The sequence below is a fragment of the Berghia stephanieae genome, chromosome 4 (assembly GCF_034508935.2).
Source record: "Berghia stephanieae isolate SIO BIC M18660-M18661 chromosome 4, UCSD_Bste_1.3, whole genome shotgun sequence".
In the NCBI taxonomy this organism is placed as follows: domain Eukaryota; kingdom Metazoa; phylum Mollusca; class Gastropoda; order Nudibranchia; family Aeolidiidae; genus Berghia; species Berghia stephanieae.
In genome coordinates, this window is record NC_088363.1 from 26,203,183 (window position 1) to 26,222,054 (window position 18,872).

The 18,872-nt window shown below is 37.8% G+C and overlaps 1 protein-coding gene across 1 annotated transcript in view; it reads right to left on the reverse strand.

Moving 5' to 3' along the window:
- Positions 1-9,756: 9,756 nt before the first annotated feature.
- LOC144970322 (uncharacterized) overlaps positions 9,757-18,872 on the reverse strand; it is a 32,549-nt gene continuing 23,433 nt past the window's right edge. The window contains exons 6-7 of the mRNA XM_078909839.1: positions 18,589-18,736; positions 9,757-12,128 (exon numbers count right to left, since the gene is read on the reverse strand). Coding sequence (XP_078765965.1) covers positions 11,840-12,128; positions 18,589-18,736 — 437 coding nt within the window. The 3' untranslated portion in view covers positions 9,757-11,839. The remainder of the gene's footprint in view (positions 12,129-18,588; positions 18,737-18,872) is intronic.

The following is an 18,872-nucleotide window of genomic DNA, read 5'->3' on the forward strand; positions in this document are numbered from 1 at the left end:
CACCGTCTTTACTCGTTGATGTTGACTTCTCTTCCGACAGGCAGACTTTATGTGGTCCTTAATGCCGCAGTGGTGGCAAAGGGCTTCCTTGAATCGGCAGGCATCACTCGAGTGGTTCCCGAAGCACCGGTAACATCGGGTTTTCTGATTCCCGTTCTCCCCTGATTTTTATTGGCGGTTGATCTCTGGAGACGGTTCGTTATTCGCCGTGGGCAGTTTACGAGCCGGATCTCGATTGGGCTGGAACTTAAACACATCGGCATTTGATATGCCGACCGTCTCTCTGGCAACTTTTCCAGCCTCCTCCACTTCTGCGGCGATCTGAATGGCTCGATTGAACGTCAGCTCGTCGTCTTTTACTTTAAACAAGGCTTTGACGATAGCCTCGCTGTTGATCGAGCAAACGAATCGAGTCCTCATTGCCTCGTCCAACGGGTCCTTGATTGAGGCAAAAATCACATGTAGCTGCCTCTTGCCGAATTCTCGTAGCTAACTCGTGGACAGTCTCTCCTGGCTTCCTTTCTGTTCGTGTCCAGAATTTGAAACGCTCCCGAACAACGAATCTTTTGGGGTTGAAATGGTCAACCATGTGCAGCTCGATCTCATCCATCGATAATTCGTTGACGTCCTTTGGAGGAACGCTCTGTGAAGCCAGGTTTGCCAGCAGCTTGAAGATGGCACACGATTGGTTGGTGAGAAAAATTCCGCAATCCTGTCCGATTGAATAGAGTTGGCCTTTACGAACGTCTGGAAACGTGACCAATAGTCCGTCCACAGCTCTGCGTTTGAATCAAACTCGCAGAACCTGGTGTTGGTCACTGACGACTTGGGACGATCCATCACCAAGGCCATTAACGTTTCCATCTGTTGACGCTGCAACTCCATCTGCGTGTTGTTGTTGGGCCATCTGATCACGCAATAGCCCAATGAGCTCCTCGTTGGTCCATGCTGCTCGTGTAGTCATGACGATACGTCCAAAGCAGCCAATGAACGATCAGCAAGCCGATACGTCGATCCGCTAGTTGGTTTTCCGTGCTGTCCGATACAGCAAAAAGTAGGTCAACCGTTTGACCCAGTTCCTCCTCGCACGTCCGACACGGCAAGGCAGGCTTGTCCTGATGAAAACGTCCAAAACTAGCCAATGGACGGTCAGTAGGTCGATACGTCCGACTCCGCTGGTTGGTTTTCCGTGCTGTCCGATACAGCAAGAATTACGTCACCCGTCCGACACGGCAGGTACTCCTCGCACGTCTGTCACGGCAGGCAATCACGTCCTGATGATTCTTCCACGTCTGTCACGACTGACAGTCAGGTCCTGATGATTCTTCCACGTCTGTCGCGACTGACAGTCACGTCCTGATGATTCTTCCACGTCTGTCAGGACTGACAGTCACGTCCTGATGATTCTTCCACGTCTGTCACGACTGACAGTCACGTCCTGATGATTCTTCCACGTCTGTCACGACTGACAGTCACGTCCTGATGATTCTTCCAAAGCAGGCAATGGACGGTCTTCCCTCTCAGCAAGTCGAAACGTCGTTGTACAAACACGTCCGACTCCGCTGGTAAGTAGGTCACGGCAGGTCCCCCTCGCTCGTCTGGCACGGCAAGGCAGGCAGGTCCCCCTCGCTCGTCTGGCACGGCAAGGCAGGCAGGTCCCCCTCGCTCGTCTGGCACGGCAAGGCAGGCAGGTCCCCCTCGCTCGTCTGGCACGGCAAGGCAGGTAGGCCCCCCTCGCTCGTCTGGCACGGCAAGGCAGGCAGGTCCCCCTCGCTCGTCTGGCACGGCGAGGCAGGCAGGTCCCCCTCGCTCGTCTGGCACGGCAAGGCAGGCAGGTCCCCTTCGCTCGTCTGGCACGGCAAGGCAGGCAGGTCCCCCTCGCTCGTCTGGCACGGCAAGGCAGGCAGGTCCCCCTCGCTCGTCTGGCACGGCAAGGCAGGCAGGTCCCCCTCGCTCGTCTGGCACGGCAAGGCTCGTCCTTCTTCGTCCGGAGGCAGACCAGGGCAAGGCTCGTCCTTCTTCGTCCGGAGGTAGGGCAGGGCTCGTCCTTCTTCGTCCGGAGGCAGACCAGGGCAAGGTTCGTCCCTCTTTGTCCGGAGGTAGGGCAGGGCAAGGCTCGTCCTTCTTCGTCCGGAGGCAGACCAGGGCAAGGCTCGTCCTTCTTCGTCCGAAGGTAGGGCAGGGCTGTCCCCTTCGTGGGTTGGCAGTCCTTAAAAAGACTGTGATTTCATGTGACCCACAGCTGGAATCCTCGTCGCCACTGTTATGTACCAACCGCAGTACATAAAATAACTGACAGGGAAGACGCGCCTTAGTTGCCAATCATCAAGTAATTGTTTATTCAAGTCCTTTAAATCATAATATATCACAGACTTAGTAACATTAAACATGCAGTATAAATATATACATAAACAGAAATATACGTTATGTAATATAACGTCAATGCACACGTGTAGTTAACTAATGATAAGAATATAACGTATTCTATTAATATATTCAATTGTGACATTATTTAGAACCATAACTAAATGTAATTAAGTGTATTATTCATGGAAGTAAATTATTAGTTATTGCAAAGGGCAATAACTCAATAATAACAATACACCATAACAATTATCATTATTATTATTATTATTATTATTATTATTATTATTATTATTATTATTATTATTATTATTATTATTATTATTATTATTATTAGTCCTCAGAAGAACTGGTTACACAGAGACTTCGAAGGATTTTGGAACCGATAAAGTAGAAGGCGTGACGTCACGACATTTCTATCATTCTGGCTTTAAAATATATTTGAGTACAACTTTTTGAAAAATCAACATAGCTCTTTCATTTTTCTGGTGGGACGTGGAGTCTTTTATTTCTTTTCTTTATAGCCCGAGGTGCTTGGAGGAAAACCTGAATCATCACTATATGACTCATTCCCCCTGCGATGTTTGGTTTTACGATGTCTGCAATCCTAACGTTGCTAACGGGGATTTATCATCTCTGGGCTGCATTGGCAAACAATGCAACTTGCTGCTTTATTAATAAAATAGAAACAAGAATAAGAAACGATAAAAAATAAAGCACGAATGAAAGACTAACAAAACAACGACGAAGACGACGACAACGATGATGATGATGATGATAGTAATTATATTGATAATAATAACAGTGATAATAATAATAATAATAATAATAATAATAATAATAATAATAATAATAATAATAATAATAATAATAATAGTAATAATAATAATAATAATATAATAATAATAATAATAATAATAATAATAATAATAATAATAATAATAATAATAATAATAATAATAATAATATAAATTTATTATTATTATTATTATTATTATTATTATTTTATTATTATTATTATTATTATTATTATTATTATTATTATTATTATTATTATTGTTATCATCATCATCATTAACATTATTATTATTATTATTATTATTATTATTATTATTATTATTATTATTATTATTATTATTATTATTATTATTATTATTATCAATGTTATTATTATCAATATATTATAGTTATTATTAATGATAATGGATGAAGAAAAGATAAAGCTAAACTATACCTCACAACATACGTTACATGAGATAGATAACATCAATGAAACATGAGAATATCCTCGGACCGATATCCGTCTCTGCTATAATATACTGACAAAACAAATTGTTTTCTATTTATCCATAAATCGTTTGTTGCAAATATCTACTTGGTAATGTTTTGAAGTCTCAGGTTTGAGACATTTTGGCAGGTTGGAGTTTTTGTCTTAATCGATTGATATATGAAATAACAATTTCCTGATATTAAGCTCTTTGAGCACATTTAGTGGATATTGCGCTATGAAAAGCTCATTTTTTAAAATAATGACAAAATGGATGTCATTAAAATATTCAAATCACTGCTTTATTGTTTATTTTTATCATATTTCTAATAGGACAGAGAAGTCGTGACATCATACCTTCTACTCTCCCAGTTCCAAACATTGGAAGTGTTTATGTAACCAGTCCTTATAAGGATTAATAATGAAAAGGTTCCACATTAAATCATAGGATGGCATAACTATTGTATAAGCATGACATGATGTATAGATAGAACGAATTTTACGTCACTCATGTCTTTGTTATTGTTTTTGCCATCCACTTCTCACTAAACTGTATTACCAGACTATAACGTTGAGGTACAATAGTTTGTGTGTTGGTCCGTTATACTTCCGGATGGCAATGTTGTGCACTTTTTAGCCAAGTGCATACTATCTATAGACAAATTCTTAGGATTACAGGACGTAAAAGACCGAGGTTGGGTGATTTTGATTGACGACCAACATATATTTAGCTAAGAAAATAAGATGCTATCACTGTGAAATCAGAAGATCAATTACACAAGGTATGTATCCAGTCCTCCCGAAGAGTGGTTTTACACTTCCAATGAATTTAGAACCAATTATTTGATATCACACGTTTGAACCCTATTAATTATTTTCTGTATAATTTCAAACAGCAGCAACGAGAAAGCTACACAAGTAGTCCTTTAGGGGCCATCTGACAGTACAGGAAATCAACAATGATTGATGAGCGCTCTCGGATTCTAAATCTGATATAATATTGATTAATTAATCAACAAATAAAAATAGTACTTTAGAGCCTCATGGATCAAGGTATCACGAGTCCTTTTTGGCTTCCGTCGCGTGATTCTTCTTATGTTTCAGAAAGGGCGATCTGCGAACGCAATGAATACCACCCTCTGCTCTTCTCCTCAGCAAGAGAAAATGCCAGCTATAAATTAAATGACAACCAATCCAGGTCCTTTTGTTTCCAATTAGAGTGCTGTACCGAATAAACAATAGGATTCAATAGTATGAGTCACGTCCACCCATCAACAAGCAGGTTGGTTCTAAACAAAGCAAATCGGGACTTTTTATTCTTCATGCTGGCTAGAACTTTTTCACATGCCATGTGGTCAGAATGTACAAAAATCAAAACATGATCAGATTTATAATGTTTTTTTTTCTCCTCTGGATACATTTTTATGTATCGTCGGAGAAGTATTTCATAAGGGCGTCAGCCATTGTTCCGATAGTTTAGAACCAGTTACTAAGTTACTATTCGTCATTACGAGGGGAGTGACGTCAAGCCTGTTGAAGCCTATTGCGTTGCTTTGCAATAGTGAACAATAATGTGATGTCAAAACACTGGTTTCACTCTCATTGGAAGTGTGAAACCAGTCATCCGGAGGACTGGATGCAAACATTGTGAAACTGATCTTCTGGTTTCAGAATGATGGCATCTTATTTTCTAGACGAAATAAATGCTGGTCGTCAATAAAAGAATAACAATAATCGCCCGTATTTATAAGAATCTGCATATGCATCCTGCTACTAAGATAGTTATGCCACCTAATGATTGAATTTGTAACCATTGTATATGCATTGTCTGGAGTACTGATTACACGCTTCCAGGGAGTTTTGAGCCGGAACAGAGGATCTCACGACTCCTGCGTCCCATTTATACTAGATCAAATAATAGTGTGAGTGTGGATGTATGTGTGTGTGTGTGTGTGTGTGTGTGTGTGTGTGTGTGTGTCTTTGTGTACGCTTGTATGTGGGAAATAGAGACAGAAAATAAAGAGAGTGAGTGCGTGTGTTTTGTATGTGTGTGTGTGTGTGTGTGTGTTTGTGTGTTTGTATGAGAGAGAGAGAAAGATAGAGAGTGAAAGTGAAGTGAGAGAAGACGAAGAAGAAGAAGAAGAAGAAGAAGAAGAAGAAGATGATGAAGAAGAAGAAGAAAAAGGAAAGGAGTGACATACAAAACCTGAGCAGGCAAACGGCGAAACAGAGCTCATTTGACTTTCCTTGACAAAGAGTATTACTCTTCAATTTTTATCTTATTTGACAACTTAATTGTATATGTTGTTTGTCTGTGTGTTTGTTTGTTTGTCTATGCGTGTGTGACGTATGTTGTCGGTGACATGACCATCCTCACGGTTTTCACGCTTTGCCGATTACCTTTCGCACCTGGTGACTTTGCTTACCTTTTGAAGTTACAAAGCAATAGGATTAAATTTGGCTTCTCCTAAACAGTCGACCGCTCTCCAGTAAAAGTAAAGATTAATTAACCAATATACACGCCCATCGGTTAGCGTGCTGAACGTCGTAAAATTGAGTGACTCATTATATATAATCTGTGTCACAAAAGCCTACTTGGCTACCATTATTCTGTGACTCATTACGATCAGGAGAAAGTTACAAATATGAAGATTTCCAACAATAACAACAACAACAAAAACAAACAAACAAAAAAAAAACCCGACAACAAACAAACAAAACAAACCAAAACAAAAGAAAACATTAATAGAATAGAAATAAGTAGTCGTTCAATTTTACGACTTTCATTACACACTCATATGATGGACACGAGCACCAACACAGTAGACAAAACGATTATCCACATATCCCCTTCCACTCCGACTGTACGTGTTTATATGATCCCTATTCATTGACTAAACACCTTTTTAACTTTTATCCCTCCCCCCCCCCCAAAAGTTTCGCTACATATCCCGATGTATTAGGTGTGACTCTTAAAATGATAAAATTCTACAAACAGAAACGTAAAATGAGTTTCAAGTTCGAGACTTTTCGAAAAGTTGGAAGTAGCTAATTTTAAATGTCGATATGTCTTTATATATAAGAATTCCTAGCCAAAAATAATAACAATAAAATGACTGATTTGTATTGTCAGTGATTTATTAATAATTTATTAAAATATGAAATGTTATGTATTTTACAAATGATATTTACAAAAAGTTGCATAATAAATCAATGAAAAGTGAAAGAAAGGATATGATCAAGTCATTGATAGTCAGCCTAGCTTAAAATAGAACAATGAAGTTCTTTTTGTTTTTGTATCGCCAGTAAGGTGATTAGTTCTCACCAAAATAAATCAGTCATACCTTAAACGGTTAAGATTACACTCAGTTCCGTGTGGTGATAAGTTTCATCGAGACAGATTTGAAATAAGTTACTTAAACGCATAGCATTAATTGCCTACTCGTATAATTAGATTCTAATTGAGGACTGCTGTCTGAGTCATGGTGTAGATCTTTAACCTTTCTTGTCCATGAGGGAAATGACGTTTTCACTACTTTGGTCAATAATAAAATTCGTTCATAAGTATTGTAAGACAAGTGATGAACAGAACTGCTGTGATATACTATACGATCAAAGATTATTATATATATATATATATATATATATATATATATATATATATATATATATATATATATATATATATATAACAAAAGAGAAGGTAGACTTGAGAGAATATTTTCCAAACTATGTTATAAGGAATTGTTTTAAAAAAATAAACATAAATATTTTTGCTCTACCGCTATTCAAAAACTCAGTTAATTAAATTCAAAAATCTAAGATTTAAAGAAAATAATAAAAATAATTTACCCATTCTTCCTTTACCACCTCACATGGGATCTTAAAGGAAATTCGAGTGCTTGAGCACTTAATCACAACTCGACATAGGAATTAACTCCTGAGGAGATTTCGGTTCAGAACAAATCACACGATTTCAAATCAATTAATGGAGAAAAAATTCTATTGTTCAATAAATATCCCATAAAATAGATTTCAATTATTAGATGTTAGCAAAATATATATGCATTTCAACCCAACAAACTTGTAGGTAACAAGGGCTAACTTTTTTTTTATTCACACGAGGTTATAATAGAGTGGTGTTTAAAATAAAAGAATAAATATATAGAAATAACAAAAAACCTTTTATTTTATCCTCAAGGAAAATCTTCTATAAAGCCGTGCTCTCAAATTAGAACAAAAACGCATTCAAAATGTTGGCCGTAGAACTCCTTATTCAAATATCAATCTATTAAAACGACCCTCATCTTGGAAAAGAACTCCCAAATCTGGAATTTCGTAAGTCCCAGGTTTGAGATTTTTTGCGAAGATGAACGAGGATCATTTTAATCCATCGTTATTTGAATAAGGAGTTCTTGGGCCAACATTTAGAATTTTGAGCAATTTCAAATACGGGTTTTTCATAGAGTCTATCTTTAGAAACGTCTGAAATAACAAATGTTGGTGTCAACGCAACGATTGATAAGTCAGCAATTTGGGATACGTTTCTTGCTCAAGGAAAAAAAAGGCAAAACGTCGATAGGGAGGTTGAACCAGGGTCCCTCATTCGAAAATTTAATGCCATGCCTTTTTGGCCATCTCGTTCCCTCATAAGCTTTCCACTCTAAAAACGATGGTAACGTTAAATTTGAATACAGTCAAAACTGAGCATTGTTAGAGTAAAGGTCAGGCCTGTTATAATGATTGAAACTAGCCTCTGTGAAATGAGAGGCGCTATTAACAGATTAAAATTTTAGGAAAACAGGGAAGATGGTATTCTATACACATTCATTATTAATTGATTTAAAAACAAATTTGTTTCGACAATTTGAAAGTTAAAGATAATTTATTCGAAACTTTTATAATTTTCTATGGTAGCCTCCCTACTGAAATAAAAACTGTGAATTTACCTTCGTTTCACTTGCTTGGTAATTCATTTACATTGCTTCACGCGTGAGTGGTGTATAAGGATAGGTTGGATATCATTTCCGCTGTTTTGTTTGTGGTTTTATTCGTTGTTCTTTGTTTGTTCTTTGAATTCAAAATTATTATAAAGTATGTTTCGACTTTCAAATCCTTCTTTGAGTTGTCAAGTTGGAAAGATATTGAATAAATATATAATCTTCATTCTTCCATTGGGTATCCCGATAGCTCAGTTGGTAGAGCACTCGCTTCACACACAAAGGGACCTAGGTGCAGTCGAGATTTTTTTAAAACAGTGATTGGTAGCTGGGTCTGTTACATCTGGCAGTAACAGCTTCTAATGGCGATCACACTACTATGTTATGACGATCGATCCAATCAGCAAATTCTTTACCGCAATCGTGCACCGTCGCAAACCCGCCCGGAAGCTTCGTCACAACACACCGTTCAACTAGATGCTATGCTGTTTCGGGCCCGTCCCCACATCGGGTACATATTGGACAGGTGGAAACTCCCCACTGATGACCGATGAAGTGATTTTGCCGTTAGGCAGGTTCTCGACCGAAGCCGATTCGTTGCCACCCAGTGCCTCCTCTTGCCGGTGGAGAAGCATGGCAGCTTCTCCCCGAGTTTCGAGGAGTTTCTGTCCCCGCCCCCTCGAGGGATTGCATTCGTCCAAACCGACTTCCATCTCGTATATGCATCCCTGTCGGTAGTTAGAGAATCTGCGTACAAGGGGTGCTGGGATTAATTTCGCCTCGAAATGGGGGCACCGTCCATTTACATCTGGCGGAAAGTACTTTGCGATAGGGAATGAGATTAGCGGAAGAGTAGCGTCCCTTGATTGGACGTCACCTTACAGAGAGAACGTCAATTTGGTTTTGCGCATGCGTCGCTCTCGTCCTCGCGGACGAGAGACGCATGCGCACAACCAACATGACGTTCTCTCTCTAATAACTCTTCCACCGGTGACGTCACAGACTATGGGTGACGTCCAATCAAGGGACGCTACTCTTCCGCTAATCTAATTCCCTATAAGATAACAAGCAATTGCTATTGTCCGTTCCACGCTATAGAAACCGGGATAAACTCCGACTCCAAGGGAGGGCCTCTGAAGTATTCTTCCATTGTTATCCAACAAATTTAAGCTATAGAGAAATGTAAAAAAGCGTTTCTTTTTTTTATTGTGGTGAAATCAACACGATAATATTTGCAAACATACATGATTATGGTGAATGCGGAAAAATGATTTATAATGAAAAGTAAATATTATATATATTTATATTGATAGAAATGTATTCAAAATTAGAAAATAATGGTAACTAAACCCGTAAAATGAAAAAAAACAAAAACAAAACAAAAACAAATCCATGTCCAATTTCACACAGCATTCATTCATGATTATTAAAAATGTAGGGAAGGGGGGGGGGGGAGTGGAAGGGGTTCACAAATTTTAAGAAATTGTTTAATTATCGGTTTTATATTATCATTATTTGTGTTCTAGTTTTTGATTTCATGTCTCACATAACGGACAACGAGATCCTGAGCATGCGCAGTGACCGGAATCGGAAGGTGAACATTACAGGAGACACTGGTCACGTTCTTTATTAACTTCACCTCGTTCAACTTACATTAATTTATACATTTATACATGGTCACTAGCGGCATGGAGATCTTAAGAGAGATAAATTAGTAAAACTCAACAAACCATGCGATGAATGAGTGGTGTGAAAAAAGACTGAATAATTTTAACGCCGTAAGGCAAAGCAAGGTATGCATAATATATTTATATTTTAACAACAAGTGAATATAGCCACAAACATCATTATGTTATTATGTACACTAATATCATGGCCAAACAAGTCAACATACATATTATAAATCATGTCCTCAAAACAGGGAAGGAGAAAATACGCTTCTCTCCCCTTTCCCTACTTTACACAACCTACACCTTTACAACTTATTTATTTCTGTAAAAAACTGTTCATTATATTTTTAAAATATTTTGTTTAAAATGACAAATGAAAAATGATAGATGGCATTCAACAAAAATTGCCCGGTTCTTTTCCTCATGCCCAATGATGGTACGGAGACGTACGGCATAATTTTCTATCAGAAAACGTTTGCTTTCAAATGTCAATCGATTAAGATAATCCAAACTTGTAAAAAAAAAACCCCTCCTTACCAACTATAGGAATATCGTCACATTCGTTACGATGCAACCAACATTTTTCTTATTCAAATTTCTTTTATACATCATAATATTTAAAGAAAATGAACGGTGTGTTGTAGATCATGTTTTGCTAAAGAAATTATGTATCGCAAGAACTTTACTGCTATTGAGTTTGAGTGATAAAAATATATTTTTGTTTTGGTTGGGTGTGAAGTTTTGGGGAAAATCCTGAAAATGGCTGATAAGGAGAGGGTTAACCTGTTTGATTTAAACATCAATCGATAAAAATCTTCCCCAACTGGTCTAAAGTCTCAATTTTGAGATTTATCCCCTGGTTTGAGACATTTCACAAGTTTGGGCTAATCTCAATCAATTCAAATTTGCAATCAAAGTTTTCTGGCCAGCATTAAAAAAAGATGTTTTTCTCAGTGTACATGTGTGTTGATGAGGGATGGACAAATTTTTAAAAAGTTCTATATTACCCTATCCAGCTTTGTACTACCTTAAGATGTCAATGTCATTTTGTGTCATGAATTATAACGTTCACGTTTATATTATGAAGTAAGTTACAATGGTCAAATAGAAAGGAGGCTTCAATTTACTATGATAGATAATGTGGACGTTTGGGGTTCCCCGTTGTCAACAACACACGATGACTGAAAAACTAAAGGCGAATGAGTTCATCTTTCAATCATCTTTAGTGCTTCATTCATCTTGTGTTGATGACAATGGGGAAACTGAAATGACAACATTATGTGTCTTCGTTAATTAAATTGAGGCTTCCATTCCACTTGACAGTTGTTATTTATTTCTTCGAGCATCAAGCAGTAATATTTTCATTTTTATACCATGCATTGGAATATGGAACTGTAATATTGTAATTTCTGAAAGAGAAAGTAGAAGTACATCTAGTGGTATATTTGAGATCTGAAGACAAATGTATAAGCTGGTTTGATAACAAATCACATCAAAGGCCATCGAAAGTAAGGTTACATGAATGGAGCTGACAATCGAAAATGATTTAAAATCACTGCCGTAATAAATCTTACTACTCCAAAATGATGTTGGAATTTCTACAATGTAGATAACACGGAACCTGTGATAGAAACCAAAACCAATAATGGTAACATGGACAAAATAGTTGCAGAATTACCCGCCTTGTAAGCTTCTCTGCTTGGAATGAGGTAGTCGCTGTTTCGGCACAAGATGGACAAACGATCTTGGTTGCCGATAGTACATTCCCTTGGGAGAAGTGTGCACTCTTGCTGTCTGCGCATGCCCACGATCACATCATGACAAACGCTGGTGTCATTTTCCTCTCTGATGGCATTCATCTCACACTGAATTTGATCTATACGGAGACTGAAATAAATACATTTTTGTATTAATTCTACGAAGTCCACAAATTAAAGAGTGTTTAAAACATACTTTAAGCTCCGTTCATAGAATGAGATGCATAACTACGAGACATACACACTAAATTTTTATCGAATTATCGAGTTGTCAGATCAATTAATTGGCCGCTTTGTATATTGGGGAGGGGGGGGGGGCATAATTTAAAGTAGCGATTTTCAGCCATGGGGGCGAAGTGGCCGAGTGTTAAGGCATTTATTGCACCCGGATGATCCCGGGTTGGAGCCAGATTTAAACATTTTATTGGGGAGAATAGATCTAAAATGACTGCCGTAATACATTATACTGTTCCCAAACTTTGCAGAAATTTCTACGATGTAGACAATATTAGAGCAAGAATAAAAAGCAAACAACAAAACTTCCATATTTCTGATTATTTTAACTTTAAATCGCGGGTGGTTGGATGGGAGCATCGCCCTTGAATCATATACCTATGATGTTCGCATGGGTGTACGATCCGATAGTGATGTCGTTTCTTCTTCTCTTTACTAGCCTATCCTGCTTCTTTGGTTTGTGATTGTATTTTTGACAGGGGATATTTTTTTTCTGTAAATCTTCTGCCTGTTTGTTCTTGGTTATTTATAATTTAGCTTATGATATCTTTAGATTATGATTTTGATTTACATTTGTACTATCTTTGTTAGATTGCTTGTTTTTTTGTTTCAGCGGTCTCTCATATAACCTCAATTGTGTTGGAAGAGACCTAAAGCAACAAACAAACTTTAAATTAATTTTTCAGCATTTGATCCACTTAAACATAATACCGATTTTGCAAGATGGTTCACAAATGTCATCTGATTTACCTTTGAGTCTGTTTTTACTAAAGTTTGAAGACATATGATCAATAACGATCTCAATGAAAAATAATGGAAACTTTTATATTTTTAAAATGTAATGCCCTGGCCTAATTCCAATAACGGATATTGCAGTCTTACTTTAAAATACAATTTGTGACCCACCGTCTCCGAGTGATATTATGCCGGGATAAATTAGGCGCTGGAAATTGAATGTATTGCCACTTAAATCAAACTTAGGGTTAATCTCTCTTCTTTATTTAGAGAATAAATACAATTTTTTTACACTGCACAAGACCCAAAGTTCCTATTTCGTAAAATTTTAATGCAAATATATTCTTACTGATTTTATTCATCGCGACATAAAAACGTTTTGAAACGAACTCAACTTGACTTAGATCTGAATGGGTATCTTCTGCTTCTACAATGATAAATATTTCAGAGTCTATTTAAATGATTACTATACAACCCCGTAAGAACAACCTGCATTTCACTTAATTAAAGCATGTGTAAGGCCTTTGTCATGACAATAATTTAAATATTTCACCAGTTAACTGCCGGAATCGGTAAAATCACGTATTTTAAAATTTGGTAAGAAAACTCGGCCTTCAAATATCAATAGATTCAAATGACCCTGGTAAAAACTCTCAAGCCTGGGACTTTGCAAAGAGTAATTTACATCGATCATTATTTGAAGGGCGCGTTTTCTGGCCAAATGTTCAAATACGTGTTTTTTCCTTAATACAGCAGTGAACTGGTTAAAAAAGGCTATTTTGAAGTGGGTTTTCAGCGTCTGTTTAATGTTTTGTAACCGGCTCAATGCTATTGAAACCAAACAATGCTTCCATTACAAAAACATCTTGTAAATATCCATCATTTGTTACGAAGAAAACATCATTGCGGCGACGACGGTGGAGCAGACATACTTCATCAGTTTTGTTTATTTTCACATACATTTGAAGGACAAACAAGTAGCCACGGCCTTACACACAATTAGATACAAACACATCACACACACGCACACACACACAAATACATTATCTCTCTCTCTCTCTCTTTCTTTCTTTCTTTCTCTCCCTCTCTCTCTCTCTCTCTCTCTCTCTCTCTCTCTCTCATTCTCTCTCTCTCTCTCGCACACACACACACAACCACATACACACATTCTTTCTCTCATTCAAATAGAGATATCGAGAAAGAATGTGACGGTGAGTGTGTGTGTGTGTGTGTGTGTGTGTGTGTGTGTTCGTGTTTAACGTTTGTGTGTCGGGGGGAGGGGAAGTCTACAAAAGAAACAGACTGATAATATTTTTCTTTCGTGAAACTATCAACATTTTAAAGTTTTCCGTCGAGGAGATCATCATCATCATCATCATCATCATCATCATCATCATCATCATCATCATCATCATCATCATCATCATCATCATCACTATCATCATCATCATGATCATCATTATCATCTTTATCATAATCATCATCATCTAATAAATATCTTTCTTCTAATTTACTAATTTATCATCACAAAACCTTCAATCTTCCTCCTTTTTTTCTCCTCCTCCTCCTCCTCTTCCTCCTCCTCCTCCTCCTCTTCCTCCTCCTCCTCCTCCTCCTCCTCATCCTCATCCTCCTCTTCTTCTTCTTCTTCTTCTTCTTCTTCTTCTTCTTCTTCTTCTTCTTCTTCTTAATCAACATCATCATCATCATCATCATCATCATCATCATCATCATCATCATCATCATCATCATCATCATCATCATCTTCTTCTTCTTCTTCTTCTTCTTCTTCTTCTTCGTCCTCTACTACTACTACTACTACTACTACTACTACTACTACTACTACTACTACTACTACTACTACTACTACTACTACTACTACTACTACTACTACTACTTCTCAATCTTCTTCTACCTTCCCATCCTCGTCTTCGCCCTCTTTTTCTTCGTGCAAAAAAATAAATGAGTTTAAAGTTAAAGTTACTCAATCGTAAATGTTTACGCACCAACAAGTCAACGCGCAAAACAATACCCAGAGGAAACTGATAAATTTTACAAAGACCTAGACGATACACTGAACAAAATAGGAAACAAATCAATATTAATAATTGCTGGAGATTTTAATGCCAAAGTAGGAAAACGTCTCGACAGTGACACACTATGCTTAGGATCATACTCAAAAGGAAAACGTAACGATAACGGAGAAAAATTAGTCCAGTTTTGTGAACAGAGAAAACTTTTCATAACAAACAGTGCTTTCAACCACCCATCAAGACACCAGACCACATGGGTAGGACAAAGGAAAGACCCAACCCAAGACAAAATGATAACAATACACAACCAAATAGACTATATCATATGTCGACACCGCCATAAACACTACTCAACCAACTCGCGATCATACGGTGGTACACTGCTAACATCCGATCACAAACTTGTAAAAACGAATTTCAACATAAATGTGTACAGACAACGAAGACAGAAAGGTAAAACGGCAGTCAAAATAAACACGGCAAAAATAGTAAATGAGCGAGAATGTCGCATTCATTACCAATATGAACTTAACTCAAGTCTATGGAAAATAAAGCAAAACAGCAATCCAAACAATGAATGGAAAGAGACGCAAGCGGCAATGAAATATGCGGGGGAAGAAAGTGCAGGCTCTATTAATACAACTAAGAACAAACCAAATCGAACGCCTAACATCGCTATTAACGATCTATCGCGGCAACAAAAAGAACTTAGGATCAGGATACAAAACACGAAAGACTCGGAAGAATAAATGAACCTGAAAACGGAACGAAACAAAATACTGCATTCAATTCGATCACTTACAATAAAACACAGAAACGAGGAATTAGACAAAAAAGTGGAAGACATAGAAAAGTCCAAAAATAACGCATCGTCTATGTTCAAAGCGACGAAATCTCTGAACCGAAAACCATTCGAGAACCCAAAACTACAGGATAAATTTGGCAAACAGACAACAAATCCCAACGATATCCTTGACATTGTAACTGACCACTTCCAGCAGAAATTTCACAAACAAGTCTCACAAATATCGCCCTTCTCAGGAAACCCTAGAGACCTAAATAACCGCATCACAACAACTGAAGTTAGAAATAGCATAAAGTGCCTAAACAATAACAGATCCCCAGGCGAAGATGAAATTCCCGCTGAATTGCTGAAATGCGGTACCCTCTCCCTGGATCTGAACATTGCAAACATAATGAACAAAACATTCTCAACACACAAAGACTGGGACATAAACAGCGGTGTCCTAATTACAATACAAAAACCAGGAAAAACGAAAGGACCCGTAAACAACCTGCGCCCAATAACATTACTGAATACCATAAGAAAAACAAATATAGACATCATACAAAATACCCTCATGAAATATAACCTCCAAGTCAATGCCAATAAAACCGAATTTACAACAATATCGAGGAACAAAGAGGAATGGAAAAGAACAAAGAAAGTCGGCTCACTAATTGGAGACACCGAGGATGTACAAAGAAGAAAACAGCTATCAAACGCCGCACTCAGTAAACTCACCAATGTATGGATTAGAGGTGACAAAATAAAGAGAAAAACCAAACTGAAACTGTACCGTGCTCTTGTAAAACCGGTACTTCTGTATAACTGCGGCACTTGGGCGTTGACAAAATCCGAAGAAGAACATCTGGATGCCTTCCATCGCACACAGCTAAGAAGGGTACTGGACATCGAATACCCAAAAAAGATCTCAAATGAATCACTCTATAAGATCACAAAAGAAAGACCAATCTCCCTTGACATTTTACAACAACGATGGCAACTTTTCGGTCACATACTACGCAGGGACAAAAACATACCAGCTAACCAAGCCATGTCGGGATACTTCCAAAAACACGGGAACCTTTTCAGAGGAAGACCGATCACAACACTCCCTGTGATCCTAAACAAAAACCTCACAACACTTGGACAAAGCATTAGTCTCATAACGGCAGGGGACCTTGAAAATCTGAGAACCCTAGCAGAGGACCGGCAATATTGGAGACACCTCACACAGGAAATACTGGAAACAGCCAAGGCGACCCGATCTTTCGGTCGAGACGCGAAAGGCATCTAAGTCAAGTAAGTCAAGTCAAGTTAAATTGACTAGGAATAGGAAATTTCCAGTGTATGTGTGTTTTTAGAAATTATCTCTATGGATGCTTGCCATGAATGCGTGTGTTATTTCGAGTGTGTTAGTCTGTTTCTAGTATCCAGTTAGTAATTTATTGTTTCCATAAATCTCTGTCCAGTGCAAGTGTTCTTAGCTTTTGAATGCCATTATGTGTGTTAAGGTGCTGAGACAATACTCTTCAACAGTCGTAACGTCACTTCCTTCCTAATGACGCATGGTAACTTAGTAACACTGGCTCTAAACTGTCGGAACAATGGCGGACGCCCGTATGAAATATTTCCCCGGCGAGCATAAAAGCGTATCCAGAGGGAAAAAAACATAAATTTGATCATGTTTTGACTTTTACACATTCTGATCACAAGGCATATGAAAAGTTTTAGCCAGCATGAAGAATAAAAAGTAATGATTTTCTTTGTTTAGAACCAAGATGGCCACCGTTACCGGGCGACGTGACATCAGACTACTGAATCCAATTGGACGCTTCCTTTGTTGAAATCAGTTCTTCGGTTGTTGTTTCTAAATATATCTGATATTTTTTGAGATCTTGATTCAATGTTGTTGGAAATGAAGTTGGTGTAAGCCCTTTGCACTTGGTTCCTTGTTTGAAATAATCATCCATCGAGGTTTGTGCTGGTATATTTTCATCTCGCCGGAGCACAGCTTCCATCGCCGTTTCTTGATCCGTGTACTGACTAGCTGTACTCTGCATCTGGCATATACATCCTCACATATAGATTTATTTTTTAAAATAGAGAACACTCTCTTTCAAATCTATTGGAAACGTTAGGATCAACACCATAAAGCTGATCTTTAATAATACTTAGTTATAGATTATTCTACGAGGCAAAGAAGACAAGTATTTTCCTATTTAACTAACTAAATGAATGATTGATGAAAACGAGACTTGGCAGGTTTTGAAAGGCACTTCTTTTTAAGTATATATAATATATATATATATATATATATATATATATATATATATATATATATACATATATATATATATAAATTTATGTATATATATGTATATATATATCTATATATATATACATATATATGTGTGTGTGCGTGTGTGTGTGTGTATGTGTTTGTGACCTCCCCTCCCCCTCCCCAAAGAAAAAAAACGAGTTTTTATGTTGCGAAAATCCACTAAATGTGTTCAAAACGATTTACAAAGTGCCCCTGGACAATTGCAACAAGTAACATGTAGAACGAGACATGCGCCTTTTAGGCGATATTGCAATCTTTAATACAAAGACAACATGTTAACGGCCAGGTATTCATTTTATACATGAGCACGGTGAGATAATATGAGTAAAGATCCTTTTCCAAGGACTCAACTATGCTCCGAGCGAGGCTAGAACCCAGGACCTTCCGAACCGAAAGCGAGTGTCATACAACAAGACCACATACCCGCGTACATCGCTATTTAGTACAAAATCTCCCTTACTTGCAAAGGTCCTGTTTGAATACAGTGTCTGTAATGTTGATGTCAGCCAGTTGTGACTCCAAGATTCCCACCTGAGAAGATATCGTGTTCCGGCATTTTAGCACAGCTACTGTGGGCTCTCGAAAGCAGCGAGTGGCATCCCTGTATACTGAAATAAGAATAAAAAAACCCCATAAGACTTCAAAATTTACACCAAACATAAACTTTTTCACTTTTAAAACATTTAATCTGATGGTAGATCGAGTATGGGGAAAGTTTGGGGTATTGTCCCCAAACGGCACTGG